Raw genomic sequence first — 24,118 nt, forward strand, 5'->3', positions numbered from 1 at the left:
CGGTCGTGGATAGGACGCGCGGCGTCGATCGCCGGTCGCGCGTCACCGGTCGACGCCTTTCGACGGGTTTCGCGCGTCACCTTTCGAATCACCTTTAGACGCCCCTTTTGACGTCCACGCGTGGGCGAACAGTCTACATCCGCGACGATCAGATCGTCACGATCTCGACGCCGATCGACGCCCCGCGCGACGCCGGCGCGGAGACCGCGGACGGTGACGCGCTCGACGGGCGCGCGCGATGGCGGTGCGACTGCGCGTCCCGGCGTGCGTCGCGCGGTGGCGACGCCTCGGGAGTGGACGGCGGCAAGCGGTGGTTTTGATCTCCATCTGCGCCGTCCTCCTCCTCGGCGATCGCGTACGTTTTTTCTCCACCACCGCGGAACGTCCGTGCGCGCGGCGCGATGACGACGGGCCGGGGGCGGGAGACGTGGACGCGCGCGAGGTGGTGATCGCGGACGATGATGCCGTCGAGACGGCTGCACCGTCGCGTCGCGCGCGGATATCGCGCGCGCTTCAAGACGCGTGTTCGACGCGCTCGGGCGGTACGCGCGAGCACCTCGGAAAGAGTACGCGGGCGAGGGTGCTCAACACGCAGTTCGATATGTTCGTGTACGGTGGTACGAGCGGCGTGAGGGACATCGTTTCAGATTCAATATCAGGTAGCGGCGCGTGGGAGCGTCCGGAGACAGAGACACTCATGTCACTTCTTTCGAAGGACAAGAATGGGACGACCCGAGGGTCGTTCCTCGACGTGGGCGCAAACATTGGATGGTTTTCCATGGTCGCATTACACCTCGGCCACGACGTGATCGCGTTCGAGCCGTTCCAGAGTAACGTTGATTTGATTTGCGCCTCGCTCGAGAGTGTTTCTCCACCGACGGCGAAGAAGTTTCGTCTTCACCAGATTGGATTAGACACGAAACGTCGCGAATGTGAGCTGTTTCAGCAGAAACATATTAATATCGGAGACACGCACGCGGTGTGCGACGAAAAGACGCGAGCACATTTTCTCGGCGCGGGATACGCCTCCTTGGGATGGATGAACACAACCACCCTGGACGACGCGTTCGTCGACGGTGCGTTTGATCACCTAGATCGCATAGACGTCATGAAAATCGACGTCGAGGGGTTCGAACCGGCTGTTATCGCGGGGGGGAATCGATTCTTTGAGTCAAAATATGCTCCTCGCTACGTCTTCATGGAAATGGTGTCCTCTCTCATGGACTCCGCCTCTGGAGCGAAAGGTCGAGGCCAGGACTATCTTCGCACGACGCTCCTTCATTTAGGTAATCACGGTTACGAGCTGGATTCGTATAGCGAACGAGACAATAATTCAGTATCGTTACAGTCCAGTCCGTTTGAAGAGGTGTGGCGTCACGCGGATGGAAAAAATGTGTTGTTCGTCCGGCGAGATGAAGCCGGCAAGTAGCGCTAGGAATGTATAAGATGACGTCATGTTCCCATTGAAGTGCGTAGCGTGTCACGTGCACGTCATCGGCTCGGTGCCTGAAAAGTGTTGTCCGTCACCGTGCAGCTCACCGCGATGCGGGCGGGTCGGTGTGTTTTATGGTGTATATCAATCGTGAATACGAAGACTCCCCGGCGCCGTTGTACGTACATTTTGGAGCCCATAGGGCAGCCCCGAGACCGATATCGATGGAGCAGTACTAAACCCTAACAGGGCAAACGCTCGACCACGGCGCGGTGGTGCACCCAACGCGCCGCGACGCATCCCGCACACCTCGACTCGACGACCACGATGCTCGCGCTCGCCCCGATCAACGTCCAGCGACGATCTCCGCTCGGTGTCTCCGCTCGAGGTGCGCGACGCGCGCGCGCGCGGGAACGGGGGAGGCGTGGAAAACCACGACGGACGGGCGCGGGATACGGGAGATACGATCGGGACGAGCGATCGGTCGTCCCGCGCGTTCGTCCGCGCGTCGAGGGTTCGGGCGATGCGCGTCGGTGGAGCGATCGAGGGAAAATTCGCGCGGGATTCTCGAGGGCGAATCGCGTCCGCGACGCGTCGCGTCGACGCGCGCGAGGGATGTGCAATCCAACGAAGAGGGATCGTCACCGGTCGCGACCCCGCGGTGGTGCGGTCGTAGAGGCAAAGGGTGGTTCGGAACGCGTGGACGACGCGCGCGCGCGTGACGACGACTGACGATTGAATGACGCGTAATCTCTTCTTCTCCAGGCCGCAAGACGCAGAGCAAGGCGCGATTCGCCGTCAAGGTGAACGCGGCGAACGCGGACTTGAAGTTTGACGATGACTGGAAAAAGTCCAACGTCGCCGTGCACCTCGCGTCGCTCTTCGGTTGGGTGATTCCGAGCGCGTCTCCGTGCCCGGCGTTCCCGGACAACGCGTCTCTGTTCAAGGTTTTCAGCGACCGCATCTCTGAAAACTTGGCGCACTTCCCCACCGGCCCGAGCGCCGACGATCCGATCTGGTTATACATGCTCACGTGGCACATGGGGTTGTTCGCGTGCATGATGTTCGGGCAAATCGGTGTGCAAGCGCGCAAGCAAGGCTACTTCGGCAACTAAGCGGATGAAGCGAACGGGGGACCATTTTAGCGCTTTGTAAAGGCAAAATCTCTCTGTAGAGTGAACGCGAAGCGCGCGCAAAGTTTCGAGCGACGACTCGACTGCCTGACAAATGTGGGTGAAATACATAATCACAAAGGTTCCTCCGTCGCGAACGCGGTGACGTTGGCGACGGAAGATCTCAGTCGCTGGAGCATGGAAGGCGACTCTTCGGCGCCGGCGTTCGAGGAGTCCTGGCGCAGAACCTGTTTGGACGCCGAGCTCTTGCGCGGCGTTCTCTTTTGCCCCGCGCCGTTTCTCAGCCACTCGAAACCGACGGATTTAAACTTGAACTCAAAGTGATCCAAAAACTGCTTTGCGTACGACTTTGGGTTCACGGTGGAGATGGGTGACGGGGCGAAGCACCTCTTGATGACGTGCGCGACTTTTTTTCCCGCGTTCCACGGTTGCAAAAAATCAATGACGCCGAAATACAAAATCAATATCTCACCTCCGTACTCGACGACGTACGGCTTGTTGTGCACATCACCGTCGCGCATCGCCACCGCCTCCTCCACATCCTCCCTGCGCACGCGCTGGATCCCCACCAACAAGGAGTAATCCATGAGATTGTGCGTCTCAAACAAGGCGCAGTCATTCCTCAACTGCGTCATGATTTCCTCCTTTTGATCCTTCGTCATGAAGAGCGAGACGTCGAACGCCTCGAACTTTCCGGCGATGTACCTCTGTCTCGGCACTGGCACGTCTCGATAGCACGAGAACCACTCACGGACGATCAGATTCAGGTTATAAAATCTCTTGTGCGCGTGCGGAACCGGGACGCCATCCTTCACGAGCGTCTTATCGTCCGCCGTCCCCTTCAAATCGTACAACCGACTCCAAGACTCCACCCTGGGCGAAACGCAGTTATTCATCACGACGAATCTACCCAATTCGGGATGGACGAACACGGCGTAGATCTTCGTCGCCAAACTCTGCCCCGTCGTCGCCCGCGAGACGTACGCGCGAAGAAAAGTATCCTCGAGTAAAGATTTCCCATCCGTCGCGTTCAACGTCTTCACGAAGAACCTACCGTCGCGCGTGCGCGCCATGACGTCCCCACCCTTCCCCCCACCCGACCCGAGACCGTTAAAATCAAAGTTATCGACCAAGAAGTCGTCGCTCAGAGATTCCGCGCGTCGAACCACCCCAAACTGATCGTCCCGCAGCGTTTTGCACTCCGTTCGCCCCACCACGAGCGCCGCGGTGGAGGGTCCGGCGTCATCCTCCGTCATCATCGTCCACCGACGCCGACGCGCGCGTCGACCGTCGACGTACGACGCGAACGAACGAACGAACGTCCGATCGATGGTCCGATCGATGGATACATTGAAAAACAACCTTTTCCACGCCCCGGGTCCGCGTGTCGCGATTGTTACGTACTCGTATTCGTGTGGGCGAACAGTATAAACGCGTTCCCACGAAACACGCCGGAGACGCGCGCGGCTCGACGCGCGCGTCGAGCGCTCGACGCGTCACTTCGCCCGTCTCTTCGCGCGATCGACGACGCGCGTGGACGCGGTGCGTACGTCTACATCGTTCGAGGTCGAGCGACGGGCGACGAGACGGTGGATACGTTGAAGTGTATTCGTTCGATCGCGCGTCGGGCGAGACGAGTTTTCAGCTCGAGAGAGATAAGACGCAACAGATGACGTCTACGCTGAGCGCGGCGGACGCGGGGAAGTGGCTGAGTAACTTTGTGAGCTCGGTCGCGATCGTCATGGTGAACAAACAGCTCATGGGAGCGCAGGGGTTGGCGTTTCAGTACGCCACGACTCTGTGCGGTTTACACTTTTTGTGCACGACGAGCGTGCGCGCATTCACGAGCAAGGGTGACGTCGCGAAGGCTTCGAACGCGGCCGCGACGCACGGCGCGCTGCCGAGACAGAAGTTGTTTGCGTTCGTGGCCGTCGCGTCGACGAGCATCATCTCGCTCAATCTGTCGTTGATGTTGAATCACGTCGGGTTTTATCAGCTCGCCAAGCTCTTGCAAATTCCGGCGGTGGCGATGATGGAGTTCGTCTTCTTGAGACGCACGGTCTCTCGGGCGCTCGTGTGGGCGATTGCAATCGTAATGTTAGGCGTTGGGATCGCCACCGTGCAGGAGACGTCGATGAATTTCTGGGGCACTCTGGTAGCGATCGTCGCCGTGTTGGCGACGAGCGGACAACAGATTTTGGTCGGACGTCTGCAGAGCGAGTACGGGATCTCGAGCAATGACTTGCTCGGGCGAACGGCGCCACTCATGGCGGCGGCGATGTTATTGATCGGTCCATTCTTGGACCAAATCATCACGGGAAGTTTCGTGACGGAATATTACTGGACCATGGAGTCTCTCGGGTTTTTGTCGGCGTCGTGTTTGCTAGCAATTTGGGTAAACATCTCGCAGTACATGTGCATCGGCACCTTTAGCGCGCTCTCGTTCCAGGTCATCGGCCACGTGAAGACTGTGTTCATCTTCTTCTTTGGTTGGCTCTTATTCGACGTTCCCGTCTCTTGGAACAACGTCATCGGGGGCGCGATTGCCATCGGCGGGATATCGTATTACTCACACATCTCGAGCCTCGAAAAAGCGGACGCCGCGTCGAGGCGACGCGTGCACGCGTGAGTGCTGACACTAGATGACTACGTGTGGTGTGACAAAGGTAGGTAGATATATACACGAATCGATTTGTAGAGCGCGAAAAGCACCTCCAACAGGACGAAGCGCTCTTCTCGCGTCTCCGTCCTCAGACCCCACTCGAGGCTTTCGCCCGCCCGTCCACCACTCCGATCCCCATAGACCGCGCCGTGCCGACGACCGATCGTACTAAACTCTCCATATCCAAATGCCCCAAAGAATCATCCCTCGACTTCACCCTCGCGATCTCGTAACAGTGCTTCAGGTTGATCGTCCCGCACGCCTCGTGTCCCGCCCGGCTCGACGCGCTCGTCACCCCGGCGCACCTCGCGATCAACCACGACGTCGGCGGCGTCTGCATCGTCCACTCGAACGTTTTATCTTGATAAATCGATATCTTCACCGGCGTCGGCGTCTCGCTCACGAGCTCGCTCGTCTTCGCGTTGAAATCTTTACAAAACGACATGATGTTCACCCCGTGTTGCCCGAGCGCCGGACCGACGGGCGGGGACGGTTTCGCCCCCCCGGCCTGGACCACCAAACGCACGATCGCGATCGGGACGCGAGATCGCGTCGACATGCGCGCTCGAGCGCTCGAGCGCGCCGCGACGTCGCGGCGGCGCCGACGCGTCCCCGGGCCCGGCGCGCGCGAACTTTCTGACGCGTATTATGATGATGGTTTTGATAGTACGTACCGGTAGACCTAAGAAGTTCTTAGGAAGAAGTTCTCAGGAAGAACGACGTCGGAGTCGCGAACGGCCACGCGGGGTCTTCGAAACGTTACTCGTACCAGTACCCACCGGTACCGGCGATCAGGAAAGATTATATTGTTCTAAAGCTAAAGCGGTCAACACGATGCCGAGTACGACGCTGAGAGGGATCGTCTCGGACTTCATGGCGGAATCGAGAAGCGCGACGCACAGCATGCTCAACGCAGCGCAGAAACATTTCGCTACGTTATCCAAGTACTTGAGTATGAAGGATACCAAGAGACCACATATGGCTAGCGTGGCCACCGTCGCGTACGCGTACGCGTTGAATCCGTCGAATATGTTACCGCCTGGCGACGACGCGCTCTTCTTCGCATCCATGCGCAGCGATATGACGCCAAACAACAACCCGAACACGTAGAGTTGCATATTCTGCCAGTGTATCGAAGCTCCCACCCCGTTCGCTTTCTGCTGATCAGCACCCTTACCTTTTAACAATCTCTCTGAGAAGACGCCACCCGCGCCGGACGCGACGGCGCTCGTTAAGACTAACGCATAGCCAGCTAAAGTCGACCGATTTTCCGCGTCATCTCCTTCGACCGCTTTCGCGTTCAGTTGAGTCACCATACAACCGATCACGAGCATGATGAGCGCTTTCCACTGCGCCCAAGATAATTTTCGATCGAGAAATACGTACATGAAGACGCCAGTGCTGAGAACTTTTAGATTGTTCATGATTTGGAACGTCGACGCGCCCAGATACCGGATGATGTAGAACATGCAGTTATTACTCACGAAGTAACACAACGCCGGAAAAGAGTACGCCGCGAAACCACGAACGGTGAAGCCCAACGGCGCGCGCGAGTGCGCGTGTACCACGCGTTCGCGCGCGAGCAACGCGGAAGACACGACCAATTTCACAGCCTCGACGACGCACGGTATCACAAACGTATCGTACGCGTACGTCCCGTCTTCGCGCTTGCTCGCTTCCGTGAAAATCGTCGCCGACACGGTGAAGAACAACAGAAGTACGCAACTGGCGATCTTCAAAACTCTAAACGAGGGCAACCGCACGAGGTCATTCTCTCCGTCGACGCCATCGCGCGCCATTCGATCGCGCGCGCCGACGGGTTCGGACGCGCTCGACGCGCTCGGCCGCGTCACCCGCTCGATCGACGCACGACGCGCCGCGGGGTGCGGGCGCGTCGAGCGCGTCACCCTGAGGCGCGACTTGACGATTCATGACTCAATGAATGGAGTGCAGACCACAGAGTCCAAATCCTCGTCCCGACGGCCGCGCCCGTCGCCCGTCGCCCGTCGCCCGTCGCTCGTCGACGCGTCGTCACCGCGTCGATCGATCGGGCCGTCGTCCATGGCGCGCGCGCGGTCGACGCCGAGCGAACGCGCGGCGAACCGCGCGCGCGACGACGACGACGACGACGACCGCGGCGGCGGCTCGAGGGCGAGCGACGACGCGCGCGTCACCGCCGGCGGCGCGGTGTTCGCGCGCTCGGGCGCGTTTTGTGACGACGATCGCGTCTTCGTCACCGTCGCCCGCGCGTCCGTGCGCGCGTTCGATGGAGCCACGGGGCGGGCGTTGGGAGGGGCGGCGGCGCGCGGGGAGACGACGTGCGCGGCGGCTTCGCCGGAGACGACGGCGAAGACGATCGTGAGCGGGAGCTCGAGTGGGATTTTATCGGTGATAGATGTCGAGCGCATGCGGGTTTTGAGGCGGCACGACATCGGATTCGCGATCGCTGACGTGGCGTACCCGGGCGGGGCGAGCGGGAGAGATTTCGTCTACGTCAGCGCGACGGCGCGCGAGGACGGCGGGGGACGGATATTACGAGTGAGTCTGTCCAAGGGGAAGATCGTCGAGAAGCTCGGGAAGACGAATGAGGCGCGAGCGTTGATCGCGAGCGCGTCGGGTGGATTCCTCGCGTGCGCCGAGCGACGGACGATTTCAATCTGGGGCGTCGGCAAAGACGGAGGCGGAAGCTCGCGCGCGCTGCGGATTCATCACACCAAAGCCATCACCGCGCTCGCGTTCTCACGAGACGATGAAATCTTAGCGTGCGGGGACTCAAGCGGGCGAATCGTAATGTTCCACGGTTTCGCCCGAGCGGTGCGAAAGTTACAACAGGAGGCGCGTGGAGAAGAAACCGAAGTCGACAGAGACGCCCTGCCGAGCACGACGTCGCACTGGCACTCTCGCGCGGTGGGGTGCTTGCACTTCTCCGCAGACGGCGCGCACTTGTTCTCGGGAGGCGAAGAGGCTGTTCTGGTGATTTGGAACCTGAAGGATGGGAAGAAGACGTATCTCCCGCGTCTCGGAGCGCCGCTCACGAAGATTGTCGCTCGACGCGACGACCCGTCGAGGTTAGCGCTCTTCGGGTCCGACAACGCCGTGCGTTTGGTAAACGTTGCGTCGATGAGCGTGGAGGGGACGATTCAGGGCGTCCGTCCAACGGTTTTAGACCTTGATCGCGAATCGTACGCGTCGGTGGTGACGTACGATCCGAGGGCGGAGGTCGTCGCGTTTTCCGCCGCGGGCGCGGCGCTGCAGTTTTTCGATCACGCCCGTGACGAGCACATCGCTGATCTCGCCGTGGCGCCTAGAAATTACGTCAACACCTCAGGAGAGGCGGACTCACCGATGGAAGCGCACGTGGCACACGCCTCTTTCTCACCGGATGGCCGTGTTCTTCTCACGGTCGATCGCCGCAGCGATCAACCGTCGACGGTGACGCGCGCGGTGGAGGAGACGCTGAAAATTTGGGAACGTCTCCATGTTGACGATGACCGCGAGGGTGAGGGCGAGGGCGAGGAAGACGACGCAACCGGATCGGTGAACGTTCCGGGTGGTGCGTTCACGTGCGTGGCGCAGTGCGATATCCCGCATACGGGCTTGATCACGTGCGTCGGCGTTCGACCGAGCGCGAGGAGCGTCACAGAGTCCATGGCGTTCACCGCGGGAGCCGAGGGTGAGGTGAAATTTTGGGTCCCGAACGGACGCGTTTCGCGCGGTGGCGAGCACGCCGGCTGGAGGTGTAGATCAAGCGCGACGCATCCGAGCGGGACCGGCGTGACGTGCGGGGCGTTTAGCGCCGACGGCTCGATTCTTGCCACAGCGGCGAGAGAAATCGTGCTCTGGGATCCAAAGACGAACGCCAAGCTCGCGACGCTGACGATGCCCAAAACCTCAGGAGAGGGCGAGTGCGCGTCTGTTAAAGCCGTAGCTTTCATCGCGGGTCACCCTTTGTTCGCTGCCGCCGACGGTAAGGCGCTCGTGATTTGGAACTTGCAAACGTTGCAACCGTGGCGCGTGTACGCGGCGCCGTGTGTCGGGCTGTATGCCCACGCCTCTATGCCGATGTTCGCCGCCGTATTCGCCGAGCGAAAGGATCAAAAGGAAATTGCAGTCGTCGTGCGCTTCATCGGCGCCGATATGATGCCGTCGGGGACGTTCGCGTGTCCCGATGGCGCGCCAGAAGCCGTACTCTTCCCTCCCGCAGATCGAGCCAGCCGCGACGCATCGGCGGCGACGACACCCATGCTCATCGTCACTCGAGACAGGCAGATCGTCCGCATAGGAGCGGAAACTAACGCTGAAGCCAGGGCGCGCGATGACATGGACGTCGACGCGCCCGCTGTGACGAAGAGTTTCCCGGGCGGGGTCGCCGTCGTCGGTGCTCCGGTGAATCCAGAACTCGCGCGAGTCCTCAAAGAAGCCGAGGCGAGCGTCCGAGCGATGCGATTGAACGCCGAGGGCGAGGACGAGGAGGACGTTCCCGAGCGAGATCGCGTCATCGGTGGTGCGCTGAATGGCGTGGGTAAGATGCCTTGGGGCGCGCTCTTCGAAGCGCCTTCGCACGAGTTGCCTCCGCTCACGTCTCTGTGCCCGCGCTTCATGGACGCCATGCTCGTAAGGCAGATCAACCCGAACGCGCAGTGAGTCGTCAAGGGTTATTAGACGATTGATTAGATCATTTTGTTCACTCAGCTATCGTTATCGTTTCATCACAACTACATCGAACTCCGCGCTTCACCCGCGCCTCGTCCTCAAACTCCTACTTGGGATTTCTCAAAACCAGGATCACGGAGTCCCCCCGCAGGAACATCTTGCTCACGAACCGATCCTTATTCACCGGTTTCGCCTTCGCGCTCCCCTTGCCAGTCTTCGGAACCTCGGTCCAGATCTCCTTGACGTTTTCCAAAACCATGTTACAGTGTCGGTCGAACGCCTTCACCCTGGCGAGGAGCTTACGATTGTTCCTACAGTTTATCAGCACCTGCGTGTTCGCCTTCACGCTCGCGGTCAACACGCTCAGTGGACCGGTGGTGAACTCATTCTCCTCTCGCTCGTTCGCCTCCTCCATCACCGAACACCCCGCGCGCGTGATTCGATTCGAGCGAGAAACCTACCGGAGCTTCGGACCGCCGCACGCCTCCTTGCTTTTCGTGCCTCCGTTCCGCGCGTTCGCTCGCCCGGGACGATCGACGCGCGTGCGCTGTCGCTATCGTCGTCGTCGACGACGTGTGACGCGACCGCACCGACGAGGAATCACGCGACGGAGGCGAACGCAACGAATCGATCCTTCGCGCCGCGCGCGGGACCGACGGTGGAGGTCGATGCGGTAGCAAATTACATAGTATGTACCTGATTTACCTATCCTGTTTTTTTTTAATTAAATTCGGACATTCGGACCGCGTGGCCTCGACGTGCGATATTTCCCACTCCTTCCGTCGAGAACGAGCGCGCGACTTCCTCGGCTAATCGCGAATGTATGAGATGTTTCCCTGTAACGCTAAAAATCTACGAGGTGACGTCATGTTCCTATTGATGTGCGCGGTGCGTCGCATGCACGCGATCAGCTAGGTGCTCGGAAAGTGTCGTCGATAACCGTACAGTTTCGAGCGAGCACTGGTTCTCGTTCGCGAATACTTCGCAGTGTCGTTTCATACGTCGCGTCACCCATTCGTCTACGGCGCAAAATCTCACGCACCACAGGAAGAAGATTCGTTTTTCCTCCATTGAAATGTGCGATTGGTGGAGTGGAGTTGTGCTCGGTATTCACGAAGACGCCCAGCGAGGTGTCAAAATATGCGCCGTTCACTTGAGGCTCAGCGTACTTGCCTGTAATTTCCAAATGCGTGTGCCAACCAGTTTGGAACACACGCGCTTCGTGATCAAGAGCGATGACGTATCTTTTTGAGTGGGTCCCAGAGCGTTCGTCATCTATTTGCTTAGCGTACACGGATGCGGTAATCATCTGATCCTCGTCGTCCACGGTTTTCATCAACGATCGAATTTCTTGATACATTTCAGCCAACGCAGAGACGGGCCCAATGACTCCACCACTATTCAAATATTTGTTGCTCGATCCTTTAGCTTTGTCATGAAATTTTGCGCAGTATTCGCGACCTCCATCGATGAGTTCTTGATCACCAGCCATGTGCGGCCAGCAGTTACCTTCGGCGGAGAAGAGAATGAGCGCTTTACCTCTGGGTACGAGTTTCTTGCTCAAAGCGTGATACTCGTCTAGTACGCGCTGCGGTGTTCCTTGCATGTAAATCACATCACTCGCGTCCGCGAGAACAACGATCGCATCATCCCTATTCTATCGAGGCGCACAGTCCGTCCAAGACCCGATCGCTGAATGCGAAGAAAACAACGTCAGCCTCAGCGGGCACTTGCTCGTCAAGTTGCGTGCGCGTCGCCTCTGCCGGTCGAATATGCCGTCCTTTCGACACGAACGTTCTTGAGCGACCCGCAATATTCACTGAGGCTAGGGCCATGAGTGAAAAGACTGCGAATGTCGCCACTCGTCGCGTCTTACGAGGCTTTGCCTCCATGTTGCCAACTGTGACCGTGTTCCAAAGTTGTTTGTCACGCCGTACCAACGCTCGCGTGTGGCTTTCTTCTAGGACCGAATAGAGCTTATGCCCATCGTCGTTCTCATCACTCAGACAACGCTCTCTTCTTGTTCACACACGCACGCTGTCCCTGTGGATCGAACGAATGTGCCCGCCAGCAAGTGACGATCTTTCTCACAGGAGCCATTATCCAACTCACTCACCGACACGTCCCCCACTTCGAGCTCTCGAGTGCGGCGAATGGTACATGTGCCGATGGATAGCGATGTTAAGCACCCCGAGGGCGTGCACTGAGCGCACGATCAGCACTGAGAAAACGTCGAAACAGAGCGTGTAGTTGTTGAGCGAGGGCGGTCGACTCAAATGAAGCGTCGCACGGCGGTAAAACTGCGTCGACGATTCTTAGCGCGGTTCGCTCTGGCCGTTCTGGTCGTATGCGCGATGGTGTACGGTCGGGAAAACCGGGTTGTCCCAGAGAAGATTTCGTCAGACGAACCCACGTTTCTTGGTGGTGACGCCACGAGCGAAGCCGTTGGTGACCGGGTCACAAGGGGTTCTCCACGTGTCGCTGATACATCGGCAGGGAAGATCGATTCGCTCCAACCAACACGTGCGCTTTTCGAAGAGGCTTTAAAGCAGAATCAAACGGAGACTTTCTTCAAAGCTTTCTTCAAAAGTCAACTCGGTGATATTGCTCATTTTGACGGAGCTGTCGTGCAGAAGGCAAAATTAGAAGCACTTGTGGCGCGTTCGATTCCAAAACTTTCGTTATATCTACTGTCTAGGGACGATGGAAATAAATTCACGTGGAGTCACGTCGCGGGTCCAGCGACGTTTTGGTCAACCAACGATTTCCACGCATTCGTCAAGGAACACCTCGAAGTCATCACGGTCGACTTCCCAGACACGTTCCACGAGGCTTACTTCCTCATAAATAATTTCGACGAGCCACAAGCGGTGGGTGAAGGATGTGTAGATAAAATCGACCTCCTGCGTCAACTGCACGCGAACGTCGTCGAAGGCGTGATTTCATCATACGAGAAAGTGCCCGTGTGGAGCATGTCGAAAGTTCGTGGATGTCACACGGATCTTCTATTTCCGTTTCCCGACTATTTCGTCCATCTTCGGGAGAAGAGCGCGGCTCGAGAAGCGTGTCAGTCGCGTTGGATGAACCGGTCAAATGATATCATATTTCGAGGATCCACCACTGGTTTCGGCGACGCGACAACTAACCTGAGAGCACGGACGATGGGAAAGTTGATCGATGAGCCGGGATTCGACGTTGGATTCACTGTGGCGATTCAAGGCTTTCAACAATCGTGGGCTCCGCGATTGTTCAAAGACAAAATGTCTGGCGGGGATTTCTGCAACTTTAAAGCGATTATGGATATCGATGGCAACGCGCACTCTTTTAACAGGCAGTTGCTCATAGCGGAGGCTGGGGCGGTCATGGTGCGCGTCAACGTCTTCACCGACTGGTTTGCCGAGGGTGTTCAAAATGATGAATTTTGCTTTGCCGTGGACCCCAGCGACGTGTTGAACACCTCGCGTCGAATACGTGATTCGCTAATCCGTGATCCAGTGCGCGCGGTGGATACGGCAGAGGCATTTACGAGACTCGCGCGGTGGGTTGTTCAAGATGACGTCGTGATTCAATACTTGCGTCAAGCTTTTAATCATTACGTAGCCGCGGTTCATTTCATAGAGTAGAGTACCTAGGTTGGGTAAAATCGGCATCACGAGCTGCATCACGACACCGAAACATCGTGATGGGCGTCAGCATCACGACTGTCACGTCGTGATGCCAACTTGGAGGAAATTGTCCGATTGTCCGAATTTACATAAAAAATTACATGATAGATGAAATAGAGGTATACTATGTGACACATGGCCTGCACCACTGTTCAAGCTTTCACCAACCGTTTCGACGCGGGGTGCTAGGGTTAGAACAGTGACACATTTTACTTATATCATCGCTGTATTTCCTCGACACCGGTGCCAAAATGTCGTACTAGCAGTCACGTGATGCGTATCAGTGAGGTATACCTGTCAATATCAGTAAATGATAGGCTTTAAGTGCCCTCAATATGGTATCACGATGTGCATCACGACATCGTGATTCAAACCAGCATCACGACCACGACTCATAGATCGTGATGCCACCAACCTAGACATCACGACGTCACCCACGCGCGATCTCTCGATGACGTGTCGCGCGCGCCCTCGAGGCTTTTTCGCCCTCGCGTGCTTTTTCACGCGTTCGACGACGGGTCATGACTCGACACCGACCCCCACGCGCGGGACGCGATCGCGATCGCGCGGGCGATTGATGCGTCGCGAATCCGTCGCGTCGCGTCGCGTCGCGCGCGCGACGTCACCGATTCCCGCGAGAGGACGACTGAGATTTCGAGGGTGATGCCCGCGCGAGAGGCATCGGTGCGTCGTTCGATACGTCGCATACATCGCTTCGTCGCGTCGCGATGCGCGGGCGCGCGCGCGGAGGATCGTCGCGCGGGCGCGCGGGCGCGTCGATCGATTCGTTGACGCCTCGCCGCGCGCGCGTCGTCGATCGCGGTCGATGCGCGCGTGGGTAAAACTTTCACGCTGACATTTCATCGCTCTCGCGCGCAGCGCGCGTCGACGGTCGGGGAGAACGCGACGGAGGCGAAGACGACGACAGTGCCGCGAAGGTCGAGCGGGCGGAACGCGACGACGACGGCGACGGTGACGGTGACGACGACGCCGCGAACGACGCGGGCGAGCGAGAGAGGGGACGACGGTGAAGATAAAGGCACCGTCGACGCCGCGGTGACGATACCGAGACGGGCGAGAACGGGTACGCGCGAACGCGAACGACCGAACGACCGAACGACCGAACGACCGCGAGGTCACGCGAGCGTCGCGAGAACGAAACGAACGATGGCGATGCGAGGTGTTCGCGCGGTCGACGAAAGCGTGAAAATATCGAGAGGAATTTGTACTCTTCGATTTTTTGCGACGGATCGAACGATCACGCGTCCTCCGTCGCCGCGAGTGGGTGGTTTCCGTGAGCCGATGAGCCGAGCGTTCAAGTCAGACTTTGTTGAAAATGGCAATCGCCGTGGCTCGACGACGATGTCGAGACTTTGACGGCCCGGTCGATTCGTAAACGCAGCGTGTTCATCGAGACGCGATGACTGACGAAAACACATCGCGATCGATTATGTATCTCAGCGACGCGACGGCGTGTGCGACAGAATCCGACGACGGACTTGGGGGGCGTCAGGAGCGCGGATGTGAAGGATGAGGCGAATGGGAACGCGGGTGGCGCCTCAGACGCGGGCGAACGGAAGAATCCAGGTGCGATGAAGAGGAACGAGAACGAGCAATCGAACGGTGAGAAGCGAAAGGGCCCACGATCGGACTCACCGAGCGAGGATAATAAACCGGCTGCGACAAAACCGCGAATTCGGCCTAGTAAGAATGAGAGAGAAATCGCCGAGGCGTTGTTCAACCTCGCCACGCTCGCCGCAGACGTTGACACGGGTGGGGGGACTAAGAAGAACGCGTCGAAGAGGCCGAAGAAGCGAACGGTGACGAATGTCGCGCAGGAGAAGACGACGTCTGGCGTGAACACGGTGACGATTCCGCCGACGATAGGGGACATGGGCGGCGTTTCGAACACGGTGGCCGGGTACGAATTAGCCTATGGCGTGGGCGCACCAATTTCCGGTCCCGTTGATTACAGCGCTCAGTACGGGGCGAGTGCGGTGAATCGCTATGGCGTGAGCTTCGTGCCTCGCGGGAAGCCGTTCCAAAACTCGGCGTTGCACGTGTACATCGCGCATTTCATCGATTTGACGCAGCAGGCGGCGAAACAGCAGACGCTGGTGCATCAAGAGCTTGCGGCGCACCTCAGTGGGAGCATTGGGAACGCACCGTCGCCTTCGGACGTCGGAGCGCTCATGGCACACGCGCAAGAGGCTGGAACTTCGGGAGTAGGGGTATTCGGCGCGGCGAGCGGGCTTCCATTCGTCACCCCGCACGCGATGGCGGCGATGATGTCTGGACAACCGGGCGGGGGAGCGCCCGACATGCAACAGGTGCAGTTCATAAACATGATGATGCAATACGCCGCGGCGTTTCCGATGTTTGGAGCTCCTCCGGGGTTTGGTCCGCCCGCTCAGGGCGGCCATGACGGAGTCGCGGCCACGGGTGGGACCGGAGGCGTGTCATCGAATATGTTTTTTCCGCCGATGCCCTTCACGCCGGGAGTTCAGAGTGGGGCAAAGGACACCACCGGAATGCCGCCGAGCATGATGGATCCGCGAGCTCACCCGATGATGATGGCGATGATGAGCGGGATGATGCCGCCGCAGATGACGGCGCCGTCGATGCAACCCACGCATGGAACCGCGGGCGATATCGCCAAGGACGTCGCGACCGCGGCGACCGCCGCGAAATGATGACGGGACGAACCGGCTCCATGACATCGCCCACTCTATCGTTCTACCGTAGCTATTAGCTAGTGCTTCGTGAGTTGTCAAGCAATCGAGAGTGCGCTCAATGGGAAAAAGTCGATACGCGCGAGCGAGCAAGCTACCCCCACACATACGTCCTGGTTGTCTCAGGAAACTCAGTGTCTGGCATGGTCTCGTGAAAATATTCCATTCGAGCGTTATCCGAGCGTTTTCTTCGTAATATGCGGAAATTGTTAAAGAAGGTATATTCCGTGCAAATGTGGCAGCTTCCGCCACGCGCTGCTAGTCCGCGTCGGCGGCCTCGTTCGCACAGCGTTTTTTCTCATCGTCCACCTATCGCAGCAAGGTACGCGTCTGCGACCCGTCCGAGCCCACTCTCGGCGAGTGTGTGTTTTCGTTGGACGAAGTCTACGAGATTATTCTTTTCACTCCTTTCGGTGACTGACCCCATCACCACGACAGAGTCGATACGATCCCGAGATGAAGTCCACCCTTGCGGCCGTGCTTTTCGCTTCCTTGACTGTTGGTGCCCACGCGGGTGCCCTCAGCCTCACGATTCTCTCAATGAACGACCATCACTCTCAACTCGAAGCGAAGGATTTCGACCTGACCGTGTCTGATTCAACCGCCAAAGCCACCACTGGCGAGAAGGTTAACGTCGACGTAGGCGGCTTCCCCATGACAGTCGCTGCGATGAATGCGGTGGAGACCGCGGAAGTGAGTGCTTCTCGATCCGTGATGAAGCTTCACGCGGGAGATGCGATCACTGGTGGTTCGTATTACTCGCTCTTCAAAGGCGTCGCGGACGCGAAGATGATGACGCACGCTTGTTTCCACGCCATGGCCATCGGGAACCACGAGTTCGACGACGGCGACGCGTCGTTGGCGAATTTTATCGGCAACATGACCAATGCGACGCTGTGCTCCGCTGGCACGCAAGTGCTTAGCTCGAACGTCGTGGCCGGTCCCTCGTCTCCTCTGCTGAACAAATACAACAAGTCGTATACGTTCACTCTGGGCGGCGAACGCGTGGGTGTGGTCGGCGTGACGATCAAAAAGAAAACCGAACAGTCGTCATTCCCCGACGCGGGTACCACCGTGTCAGAGGAGAAGCGGCAGCGCAGGCAGCGATCAATGCACTCGTTAACTCGGGGGTTGATAAGATTATTCTCCTGACGCACGTAAACTACAATCTTGACAAGACGTGGATGGCGACCCTGAACCACGTCGACGTTGTCGTCGGTGGCGACGCGCACGCACTTCTCGGCGAGGTCACCGACCTGACCGGCGTGTCTACGCGCACCGAGGGACCATTCCCCACCAATCTCACGAACGGCAGCGGGAAAACGGTGTGCGTCGTGCAATCTTGGTGGGGTGCGAGGACGTTCGGGAAGCTCCAAGTGGAATTCGACTCGAACGGTGATGTTACCAGCTGCACTGGCAAGCCGCAGTTCGCGTACGACTCGACGACGTTTAAAAACGCCACCGACGACGCGGCGTTCACCGCGACACAGAAAACAGCGATGGTGTCGTACCTCAACACCCTGGATAACTGGCACGAAACCACGCCTGATCCAAGCACCGCGGCGTCACTGAAGGTGTACAAGGACCAGGTATCCATTCTTAAAGCCACCAAGCTGGCGGATGTCCCTGAGAACATCTGCTTCGAACGCATACCAGGTCAAGGACGTTCTACGCTGTGCAACGTCTCCGCGTCGTACAAACACGGAGGCGCGGCGTGCCAACTCGTCGCGAAGGGTTTCCTGCACCGCACGAAGACAGCGGATATCGCGATTCAGAACGGTGGGGGATGCAGGGTGGACATCGCGAAAGGCGACTTCACGATCAACGACGGTTACACCATGCTTCCCTTCAGCAACACCATTGTGACGCTGAAGATGACCGGCGCGGAGATCAAAGCCGTACTGGAAGACGCTCTGTCGTCATCGCATGATGGAGCCGACCCGTCCACGGGTGCGTACCCGTACGTCGCTGGCTTGCGCATGGACGTTGATATGTCCAAGGCGAAAGGTTCTCGCGTCTTGAACGTGGAGATCAACTCGCGTCTCGCCGGGAGCTGGTCCAATATCGACACGTCCGCGACGTACGAAGTCGCAACTAACAACTACATCGCTGCCGGAAAGGACGGGTACGTGACATTCGCCAAAAGTTCCGTGGCTGGAACCTATGCGGACACGTACATGGAATACGCGCAGACCATGATCGATTACGCGAGAGAGATGAAGACGTTGGTCGCGCCGCCCGTGGCGGAAATGAGCACGAAATCGTACATCAACCTGAACGGGACGAGCCACACGCCGAGTCCACCGCCGCCGACACCGCCGCCGAGCGGTGCGAGTCGTCTCACGCATACCTTCACCTTTGCCGCTCTCCTTGCTGGGTTTCTCGTGCTTTACTAACGGACTTTACCCGAACCAGTAATCATTGTATTCATGCATATTATTATTGTACTCACGCACAGAGGGAGAAATAAAAGTGAACTTCCCGCGAGCCGGGCGTGGTGTTCGAAAGAGTGGGACATGAAGGGAGACACAGTTGATTGGGTTTGAAACTACACAAGGCCACCGACGTGCGAGTGAGCTAGGTCTCGCATCCCCAGTGACGAACGCGCGCGCTTCCGTTCGAACCGCGTCGCGACTCCTTCGCTCGGCGCATCGCGGACTTTAGTTTCATTTTCTGACTCTCCGTCTCACGCTCGCTCGACGTCGACGCCACGACGATCCGCCCCGCTCTGACCGACTCGAGCTTCGTCTCGCGAAGCGGTGAAGATGACGGCGGCGGTGTCGGCGATGGTGATGGCGATGAGGCGACGTTCAATTTCTTTCGAAGTGCCGCGCGTAAATCGTTGCTCATCTGAATCAACCGCTCGCGTTCGGCGTCTCTCTCTCGCAGCCGTCTCCTGAGAGAGACGATTTCCTTGGTGAACACGTCGCGCGTCACCGCGTCCTCCCGGCGCTCCGCGAGCGCTCTTCGAAGCGTCGCCACCGTCGACTCTAGCCTCGCGCACTTCACCTCGAGTCTCTTCGTCCATCTCGACGCGCTCGCGTCGCTCGTCGATGGACATCCGCGCGTCATCGCGTCTTCTTCCTCCTCGTCCCACACTTCCGACCGACCGCTCCTCGTCCTCGATCGACATCGACGCCTCGAGGTCGATCGCATCGCCATTTCTCGCGTCAATCGTCCCATCGCTCGCTCCAACGACGCCATAGCTCGCGTCGAAACGGACGACCCATCGTTCGCGTCGCCCGCATCGCGTGCGCGCGTCACCGCGCCGTGCCTCCTCCTCCTCGCCGACGCCGACGCCGCCGACGCGGACGCGGACGCGGACGACGGGTCCGAGGGAAAAAAATCACTCGTCCGCACCGTCTCCATCGACCGCCCGCGCGCGCGCGCGCGCGCGCGTCGACGGGTGAAGTTCAACCGTCGCGCGGTCAACGCGAACCGTCGCACGTTGGAGTTGTTTGCCTCGTAAAATACAACGAGTCATGACTCAACACGAGTCCCTCCAGTGCGCCGCACATCACCGCACTCGCGCGCGCCCGAGCGCGTCGATGCGCGCCGACGAGGACGACGCGACGTCGTCGACGCGCGCGCGCGACGCAAACCCGATGTGGACCGTCGCGCCGCGCGTCGCGGTGTCGTCGACGATGCGACCGACGGGCGAGAGGACGATTCGGTCGACCGTCGCGTCGACGACGGAGACGACGGTGGAGACGAAGACGAGACCGCCCGCGGGCGCGCGCGCGCGCGAGGACGATCGGGAGAGGTGGCACGCGGGCGTTCGCGTGGACGGCGATGCGGCGGCGTCCGCGGCGGCGCCTCGGGACTGGCGAGAAAGTTTCTCGCGCGCGACGTTCATTCGGGCGAACGGCGGGAGGTTCAAGGTGTACTCGCGAGGTAGTTTTGACGACGATTTAGACGGCGACGAGTTCGAGACGCGCGCGGTGTTGTTTATGTTACACGGGTGTCCGTACACGGCGCTCACGTGGGCGCCGACGGTTGAGGAAATCGCGAGACGCGCCGCGGAGGACGGAACGTCCGTCGCGGCGTCCGTGGACGCAATCGCGATGGATCTGCGGGGTCACGGTGAGAGCGACGGAGGTCTCGGGGACGACAGGGGTGACAACGGCGCGACGTTCGATCCGGACGTCATGGCGCTCGACGCGTTCGAGACGCTCGGAGCGTTTCTCACTCGAAGCAAGAGACGCGTCGTCGTCATCGGACACAGCATGGGCGGAGCCATCGCGGTGAGGTGTGCGGCGCTCATCGAGAACGCAAATCGCGAGTCTTCATCGAGCTATCCCGCCGAGCTCGCGGGTTTAGTGCTCGTGGACATCGTGGAGGGGAGCGCTCTGAGCGCGCTCCCGGCTATGGGCGTGCTCGTCGACTCGCGTCCAAGCGAGTTCGCCACTCTGGAAGACGCAATGCGGTGGTCGTCCAGTCGCGGCGGCGGTACAACGAACACGCGATCAGCATCGGTGTCACTCCCGTCGCAATTGCGCAAAGTCGTTGCCGCGGACGGGTCGTCAAAGTACGTGTGGATCACGGACCTGAGAGCCACCGCGCCGTTTTGGACGTCGTGGTATCGAGGGCTCTCGGGGAAATTTCTCGCCGTCAAGGCGCCCAAGCTGCTTTTACTCGCGGGTAACGATCGATTGGACACCGAACTCACAATCGCACAGATGCAAGGGCGATTCCAGATGACCGTTTGCAAGGCTGGACACTGCGTTCAGGAGGACGACCCGGATGCGGTGGCTACGACGCTCGAAAACTTTGTCTCGCGATACGTCTCGCGCAAGCGTCCGACGCCTCCGCCGTTCATGTGATTAGGGTGTGATGGAAATAGGCTGATAGACATAGCGCGCGATGTTTTGATTGAATCGTCTGCCAATTTGGTTACACAGTTGCTAAAGCGCAAGCTCGCCGGCTCGCTCGCGTCCACCCCATAAAATCACTAATTGCTTTACGCAGAGATGATGGAGCTCTCGCCGTCGGCGATCGCCCGCGCCGCGTAGCCAAGCTTGCTCGCGGTGCCCTTGGTACCGCGCGCGAGCTTGGTGGGCACTTGCTTGATGCCCACCGCAATCTGGGTGATGAGGTCGAGCTTCGTCGGCAAGCTCTCGAGGGGCTCCATCTTGTTTGCGGCAATGAACTGACCATCCATGCACGCACCCGTGAAGGCAACCTCCTTGCCATCCTTCTTCCAAGCCTTCGTGAGCGTTTTCACGGCCTTCATGGTCGGCGCGACGTTCTCATCGACGAAGACCCACGCGTTCATGCCCGTCGACGCCTCCGTGATGGGCTCGAACGCGGTCCCCTCGACCGCCTTGCGCAAGAGCGTGTTCTTGGCGATCATGATGTGCGCACCCTCCGGCATCGCGCGTCGGAAAGCAATCATATCCTTAACCTGTTAAGGTGACGAAAGGCGCGCGTTCGAGGTCAGTCACCGCGCTTTAACGCGCATCGATCCCCGAAGAGTTCTCCGTTCCTCTGCTCGAGAGTCCCCTGAGCCCTAAAACCCTTTTCACGCCAACGGGTGCGATTCCACCCCCGGGCGACGACGCCTCGATGTCGCGCATCGCCTCGACGCGCAAGCATCGGCGAGTGATTTTTCCCTCGTCCAGCGCGCGTGTCATTGCGTGAAAACGACGCGCGCGCCCGTCACGAACGCCTAATCGACGACGGGTCACGCTGGTACGCAGCCGCCCGAGGGTGCGTGCTCCTTGGTGGGAATCGCGCGCGCTCGAGCGCTCGTCATCCCCTCTGGTCTTCGCGCGGTCGCATCTACGTGAGAATAAAACGTACCGTCAACCCCTTGTAGTTGAACCCGGCGACGAGGAAAGTCTCCTCGGCGTTCGCCAAGGTGCGAAGTCGCTCGAGGTCTCGGTTCTTCTTTTCCTTGGTCGCCGCGCCGACGACTTGGAGGAAGCCTCTGGACTTGTGCGCGTTCGGAGCGTTTTGCGTCGTCAGCGCGCTCGGTCGAGCGCACACGTTCGCGCGCATCGTAAGCGCGTTCGCTTGGGCGATCATCGTCGTCGTCGCGAGACCGCGTCGGCGTGTGCGGGACGTCACGCGCGGGCGCGCGACGCCGACGTAGCCCTGGCGATGGATCACGGAGGGGGTCGATTACGAGTCGTGAACCCTGGAAACTGCTAAATATGGGGATTTCTGGACGACGTATTTTTTCTCCTCACTGCGCGTGTTCGCTGGGTTTTGTGTTTTACATTAGAGCAAGAGCCAACCGACGGCTAGGGCGAGGAGGGCGAACACGCCACCGCCGTAGAAGGCGCCGGCCGATCCGAGCTGATCGCACAGGTATCCCGCCATGTAGTTCCCGAATCCCAGCGACAGCCCTTGGGACATGGCGGCGATGGCGAAACCGGTTCCTCTCACATTCGGCGGCATCGTCGCGCTCAGGACAGCCTTCATGTTACCTTGGGTCATGGACATGTGTATGCCGACGACGAGGTAGCCGGCGAAGACCATCCAGGGGACGTTCGCCATGATCAAAATGACGTCTGCGACGACCATGAGCGCGAAGCCGCCGAGGAGCATGTTCTTACGACCGTCATCGCCCTGTTGATCCGCCTCGTCGGCGTAAATGCCGAGTGGATATGTCAGGGCCGATTGCATGATGTTCGTGGCGAACATGAGCACGGGGAGATAGGCTACTTGCATACCCACAGCCTTGGCGTGGAGTGTCACGAACGCCTCGCTGAAGCGAGCGACCTTGAGGATGGAGAACACGAGCAAGGCGCGCCAAAATGCCCACGGGAGTTGGGCGACCTCCGTGAGAGACCAGTTCCACTCGCCCCACATGAAGCTCGAGGCGTTGGGCTTGGACCGCGGACCGCCTTGCTGTTGCGCCTCGGCCCACGGATCGTCGGCCCAAATCAAAGCTCGCGTTCGCAAATCGTCCTGAGTCATCTCTCCACCATCAGCTCGACGGAGCCATCTGGATTTGCGCTTGCTCGCCTTGACGATGCGCACCGTTCCTTCGTTTCCGAGGACGTCCTTCGAGTCCTCGAAGCCTTCCATAATTTGATCCAAGAACGGCGACACCATTTTCGAGCGGCTCTTCATTTGCCAGAGCCAATCGCGAACGGTCTTCCACGTCTTTTGCCCACGGTGCCACACGATTTCCCTGACGTTGGACGTGCATGCGGCTCGACGCCAACGTGAACGCAAGTGCGGCATAGCGAGAGGACCGCGCGTGTGACGCTTCCACGACGGCAGTGCGCGACCTCTACCCGGTAACATGAGCGGCTTGTACTTAGGTTTGCTCATCATACGCTTCGGCTTTCGCACAGCTTTCATGAGAATGAATATCGCGATGATTGAAGGAATCGACGCCAGAGTGAATGTCGCTCTGAAATTATTAGACGTCGCCTTCATGGTTGTCATCGCTACGAGCGAACCCACGACGCCTCCGAGTGTTGTCATCGACTGATGCAATCCGTACGTGGCAGAACGCTTCGGACGCGGTGACAAATCCGCGATGAGCGCATCTGTCGGAGCCGCCCGTATGCCCTTGCCGAATCTATCCAAAAGCTTCCCGATGACCACTTGTTGGACGCTCACCGCCGATGCTAAGGTGACCTTCATCGCCGCAGTCATCACTGAACCGACCGCGATCACCTTGACTCGAGACTTCAAGATATCTGAGAGGACACCGGAAAAAACTCTGCTAAAATTAGAGACAAAGAGGGCGAAGCCCTCGACGGCGCCGATACGCGTGTTGGAGAACCCGAACTCGGTCTGCAAGAAGACTGGAAGTAGCGAGAAAACCATGCACGTCGACGCGGTTCTCTTTTTTCCGCACGTCGCTAGCGCCCACACCGAAA

The 24,118-nt window shown here is 59.1% G+C and overlaps 17 protein-coding genes across 17 annotated transcripts in view; 9 read left to right on the plus strand and 8 right to left on the minus strand.

Annotated features, from left to right (window-relative positions):
* Positions 1 to 238: 238 nt before the first annotated feature.
* Positions 239 to 1,429, plus strand: OT_ostta02g05330 (Methyltransferase FkbM; the record flags this gene model as incomplete). The annotated part of the gene is made up of 1 exon (XM_003075306.2): positions 239 to 1,429. The coding sequence occupies one exon, from the start codon at positions 239 to 241 to the stop codon at positions 1,427 to 1,429; it is 1,191 nt and encodes a 396-aa protein (XP_003075354.2).
* Positions 1,430 to 1,759: 330 nt separating this feature from the next.
* On the plus strand, positions 1,760 to 2,547 carry OT_ostta02g05340 (unnamed product; the record flags this gene model as incomplete). Its single annotated transcript, XM_022985200.1, has 2 exons — positions 1,760 to 1,820; positions 2,198 to 2,547. 2 exons carry the CDS (start codon positions 1,760 to 1,762, stop codon positions 2,545 to 2,547), a joined length of 411 nt encoding a protein of 136 aa, XP_022840877.1.
* A 131-nt stretch (positions 2,548 to 2,678) lies between these two features.
* Positions 2,679 to 3,821, minus strand: OT_ostta02g05350 (Phosphatidylinositol-4-phosphate 5-kinase, core; the record flags this gene model as incomplete). The annotated part of the gene is made up of 1 exon (XM_022985201.1): positions 2,679 to 3,821. The coding sequence occupies one exon, from the start codon at positions 3,819 to 3,821 to the stop codon at positions 2,679 to 2,681; it is 1,143 nt and encodes a 380-aa protein (XP_022840878.1).
* A 413-nt stretch (positions 3,822 to 4,234) lies between these two features.
* On the plus strand, positions 4,235 to 5,194 carry OT_ostta02g05360 (Triose-phosphate transporter domain; the record flags this gene model as incomplete). Its single annotated transcript, XM_003075309.1, has 1 exon — positions 4,235 to 5,194. One exon carries the CDS (start codon positions 4,235 to 4,237, stop codon positions 5,192 to 5,194), a length of 960 nt encoding a protein of 319 aa, XP_003075357.1.
* A 121-nt stretch (positions 5,195 to 5,315) lies between these two features.
* OT_ostta02g05370 (Ribosomal protein L11) lies at positions 5,316 to 5,786 on the minus strand (the record flags this gene model as incomplete). Its single annotated transcript, XM_003075310.2, has 1 exon — positions 5,316 to 5,786. One exon carries the CDS (start codon positions 5,784 to 5,786, stop codon positions 5,316 to 5,318), a length of 471 nt encoding a protein of 156 aa, XP_003075358.2.
* A 232-nt stretch (positions 5,787 to 6,018) lies between these two features.
* OT_ostta02g05380 (Nucleotide-sugar transporter) lies at positions 6,019 to 7,026 on the minus strand (the record flags this gene model as incomplete). The annotated part of the gene is made up of 1 exon (XM_003075311.2): positions 6,019 to 7,026. One exon carries the CDS (start codon positions 7,024 to 7,026, stop codon positions 6,019 to 6,021), a length of 1,008 nt encoding a protein of 335 aa, XP_003075359.2.
* Positions 7,027 to 7,288: 262 nt separating this feature from the next.
* Positions 7,289 to 9,871, plus strand: OT_ostta02g05390 (Quinonprotein alcohol dehydrogenase-like superfamily; the record flags this gene model as incomplete). The annotated part of the gene is made up of 1 exon (XM_003075312.2): positions 7,289 to 9,871. The coding sequence occupies one exon, from the start codon at positions 7,289 to 7,291 to the stop codon at positions 9,869 to 9,871; it is 2,583 nt and encodes an 860-aa protein (XP_003075360.2).
* A 115-nt stretch (positions 9,872 to 9,986) lies between these two features.
* OT_ostta02g05400 (Ribonucleoprotein LSM domain,eukaryotic/archaea-type) lies at positions 9,987 to 10,295 on the minus strand (the record flags this gene model as incomplete). The annotated part of the gene is made up of 1 exon (XM_003075313.2): positions 9,987 to 10,295. The coding sequence occupies one exon, from the start codon at positions 10,293 to 10,295 to the stop codon at positions 9,987 to 9,989; it is 309 nt and encodes a 102-aa protein (XP_003075361.2).
* A 492-nt stretch (positions 10,296 to 10,787) lies between these two features.
* OT_ostta02g05410 (unnamed product) lies at positions 10,788 to 11,486 on the minus strand (the record flags this gene model as incomplete). Its single annotated transcript, XM_003075314.2, has 1 exon — positions 10,788 to 11,486. One exon carries the CDS (start codon positions 11,484 to 11,486, stop codon positions 10,788 to 10,790), a length of 699 nt encoding a protein of 232 aa, XP_003075362.2.
* Positions 11,487 to 12,156: 670 nt separating this feature from the next.
* On the plus strand, positions 12,157 to 13,503 carry OT_ostta02g05420 (Lipopolysaccharide-modifying protein; the record flags this gene model as incomplete). The annotated part of the gene is made up of 1 exon (XM_003075315.2): positions 12,157 to 13,503. One exon carries the CDS (start codon positions 12,157 to 12,159, stop codon positions 13,501 to 13,503), a length of 1,347 nt encoding a protein of 448 aa, XP_003075363.2.
* A 705-nt stretch (positions 13,504 to 14,208) lies between these two features.
* Positions 14,209 to 16,238, plus strand: OT_ostta02g05430 (unnamed product; the record flags this gene model as incomplete). The annotated part of the gene is made up of 3 exons (XM_022985202.1): positions 14,209 to 14,229; positions 14,425 to 14,629; positions 15,007 to 16,238. The coding sequence occupies 3 exons, from the start codon at positions 14,209 to 14,211 to the stop codon at positions 16,236 to 16,238; spliced, it is 1,458 nt and encodes a 485-aa protein (XP_022840879.1).
* Positions 16,239 to 16,733: 495 nt separating this feature from the next.
* OT_ostta02g05440 (5'-Nucleotidase/apyrase) lies at positions 16,734 to 17,429 on the plus strand (the record flags this gene model as incomplete). Its single annotated transcript, XM_022985203.1, has 1 exon — positions 16,734 to 17,429. The coding sequence occupies one exon, from the start codon at positions 16,734 to 16,736 to the stop codon at positions 17,427 to 17,429; it is 696 nt and encodes a 231-aa protein (XP_022840880.1).
* Positions 17,430 to 17,461: 32 nt separating this feature from the next.
* On the plus strand, positions 17,462 to 18,673 carry OT_ostta02g05450 (5'-Nucleotidase/apyrase; the record flags this gene model as incomplete). Its single annotated transcript, XM_003075317.2, has 1 exon — positions 17,462 to 18,673. The coding sequence occupies one exon, from the start codon at positions 17,462 to 17,464 to the stop codon at positions 18,671 to 18,673; it is 1,212 nt and encodes a 403-aa protein (XP_003075365.2).
* A 181-nt stretch (positions 18,674 to 18,854) lies between these two features.
* On the minus strand, positions 18,855 to 19,439 carry OT_ostta02g05460 (unnamed product; the record flags this gene model as incomplete). Its single annotated transcript, XM_022985204.1, has 1 exon — positions 18,855 to 19,439. The coding sequence occupies one exon, from the start codon at positions 19,437 to 19,439 to the stop codon at positions 18,855 to 18,857; it is 585 nt and encodes a 194-aa protein (XP_022840881.1).
* A 443-nt stretch (positions 19,440 to 19,882) lies between these two features.
* OT_ostta02g05470 (Protein phosphatase methylesterase, eukaryotic) lies at positions 19,883 to 21,100 on the plus strand (the record flags this gene model as incomplete). The annotated part of the gene is made up of 1 exon (XM_003075319.2): positions 19,883 to 21,100. The coding sequence occupies one exon, from the start codon at positions 19,883 to 19,885 to the stop codon at positions 21,098 to 21,100; it is 1,218 nt and encodes a 405-aa protein (XP_003075367.2).
* Positions 21,101 to 21,237: 137 nt separating this feature from the next.
* Positions 21,238 to 22,277, minus strand: OT_ostta02g05480 (Ribosomal protein L10/acidic P0; the record flags this gene model as incomplete). The annotated part of the gene is made up of 2 exons (XM_022985205.1): positions 21,238 to 21,681; positions 22,080 to 22,277. 2 exons carry the CDS (start codon positions 22,275 to 22,277, stop codon positions 21,238 to 21,240), a joined length of 642 nt encoding a protein of 213 aa, XP_022840882.1.
* A 222-nt stretch (positions 22,278 to 22,499) lies between these two features.
* OT_ostta02g05490 (Major facilitator superfamily domain, general substrate transporter) overlaps positions 22,500 to 24,118 on the minus strand; it is a gene marked incomplete at both ends in the record, with an annotated part of 2,850 nt that continues 1,231 nt past the window's right edge. Inside the window, one exon of the mRNA XM_022985206.1 lies at positions 22,500 to 24,118. This exon is cut by the window's right edge and continues 1,231 nt beyond it. Within this exon, the coding sequence (XP_022840883.1) occupies positions 22,500 to 24,118 (1,619 nt within the window).

Source organism: Ostreococcus tauri, assembly GCF_000214015.3.
Source record: "Ostreococcus tauri WGS project CAID00000000 data, contig chromosome 02, whole genome shotgun sequence".
Lineage (NCBI taxonomy): Eukaryota > Viridiplantae > Chlorophyta > Mamiellophyceae > Mamiellales > Bathycoccaceae > Ostreococcus > Ostreococcus tauri.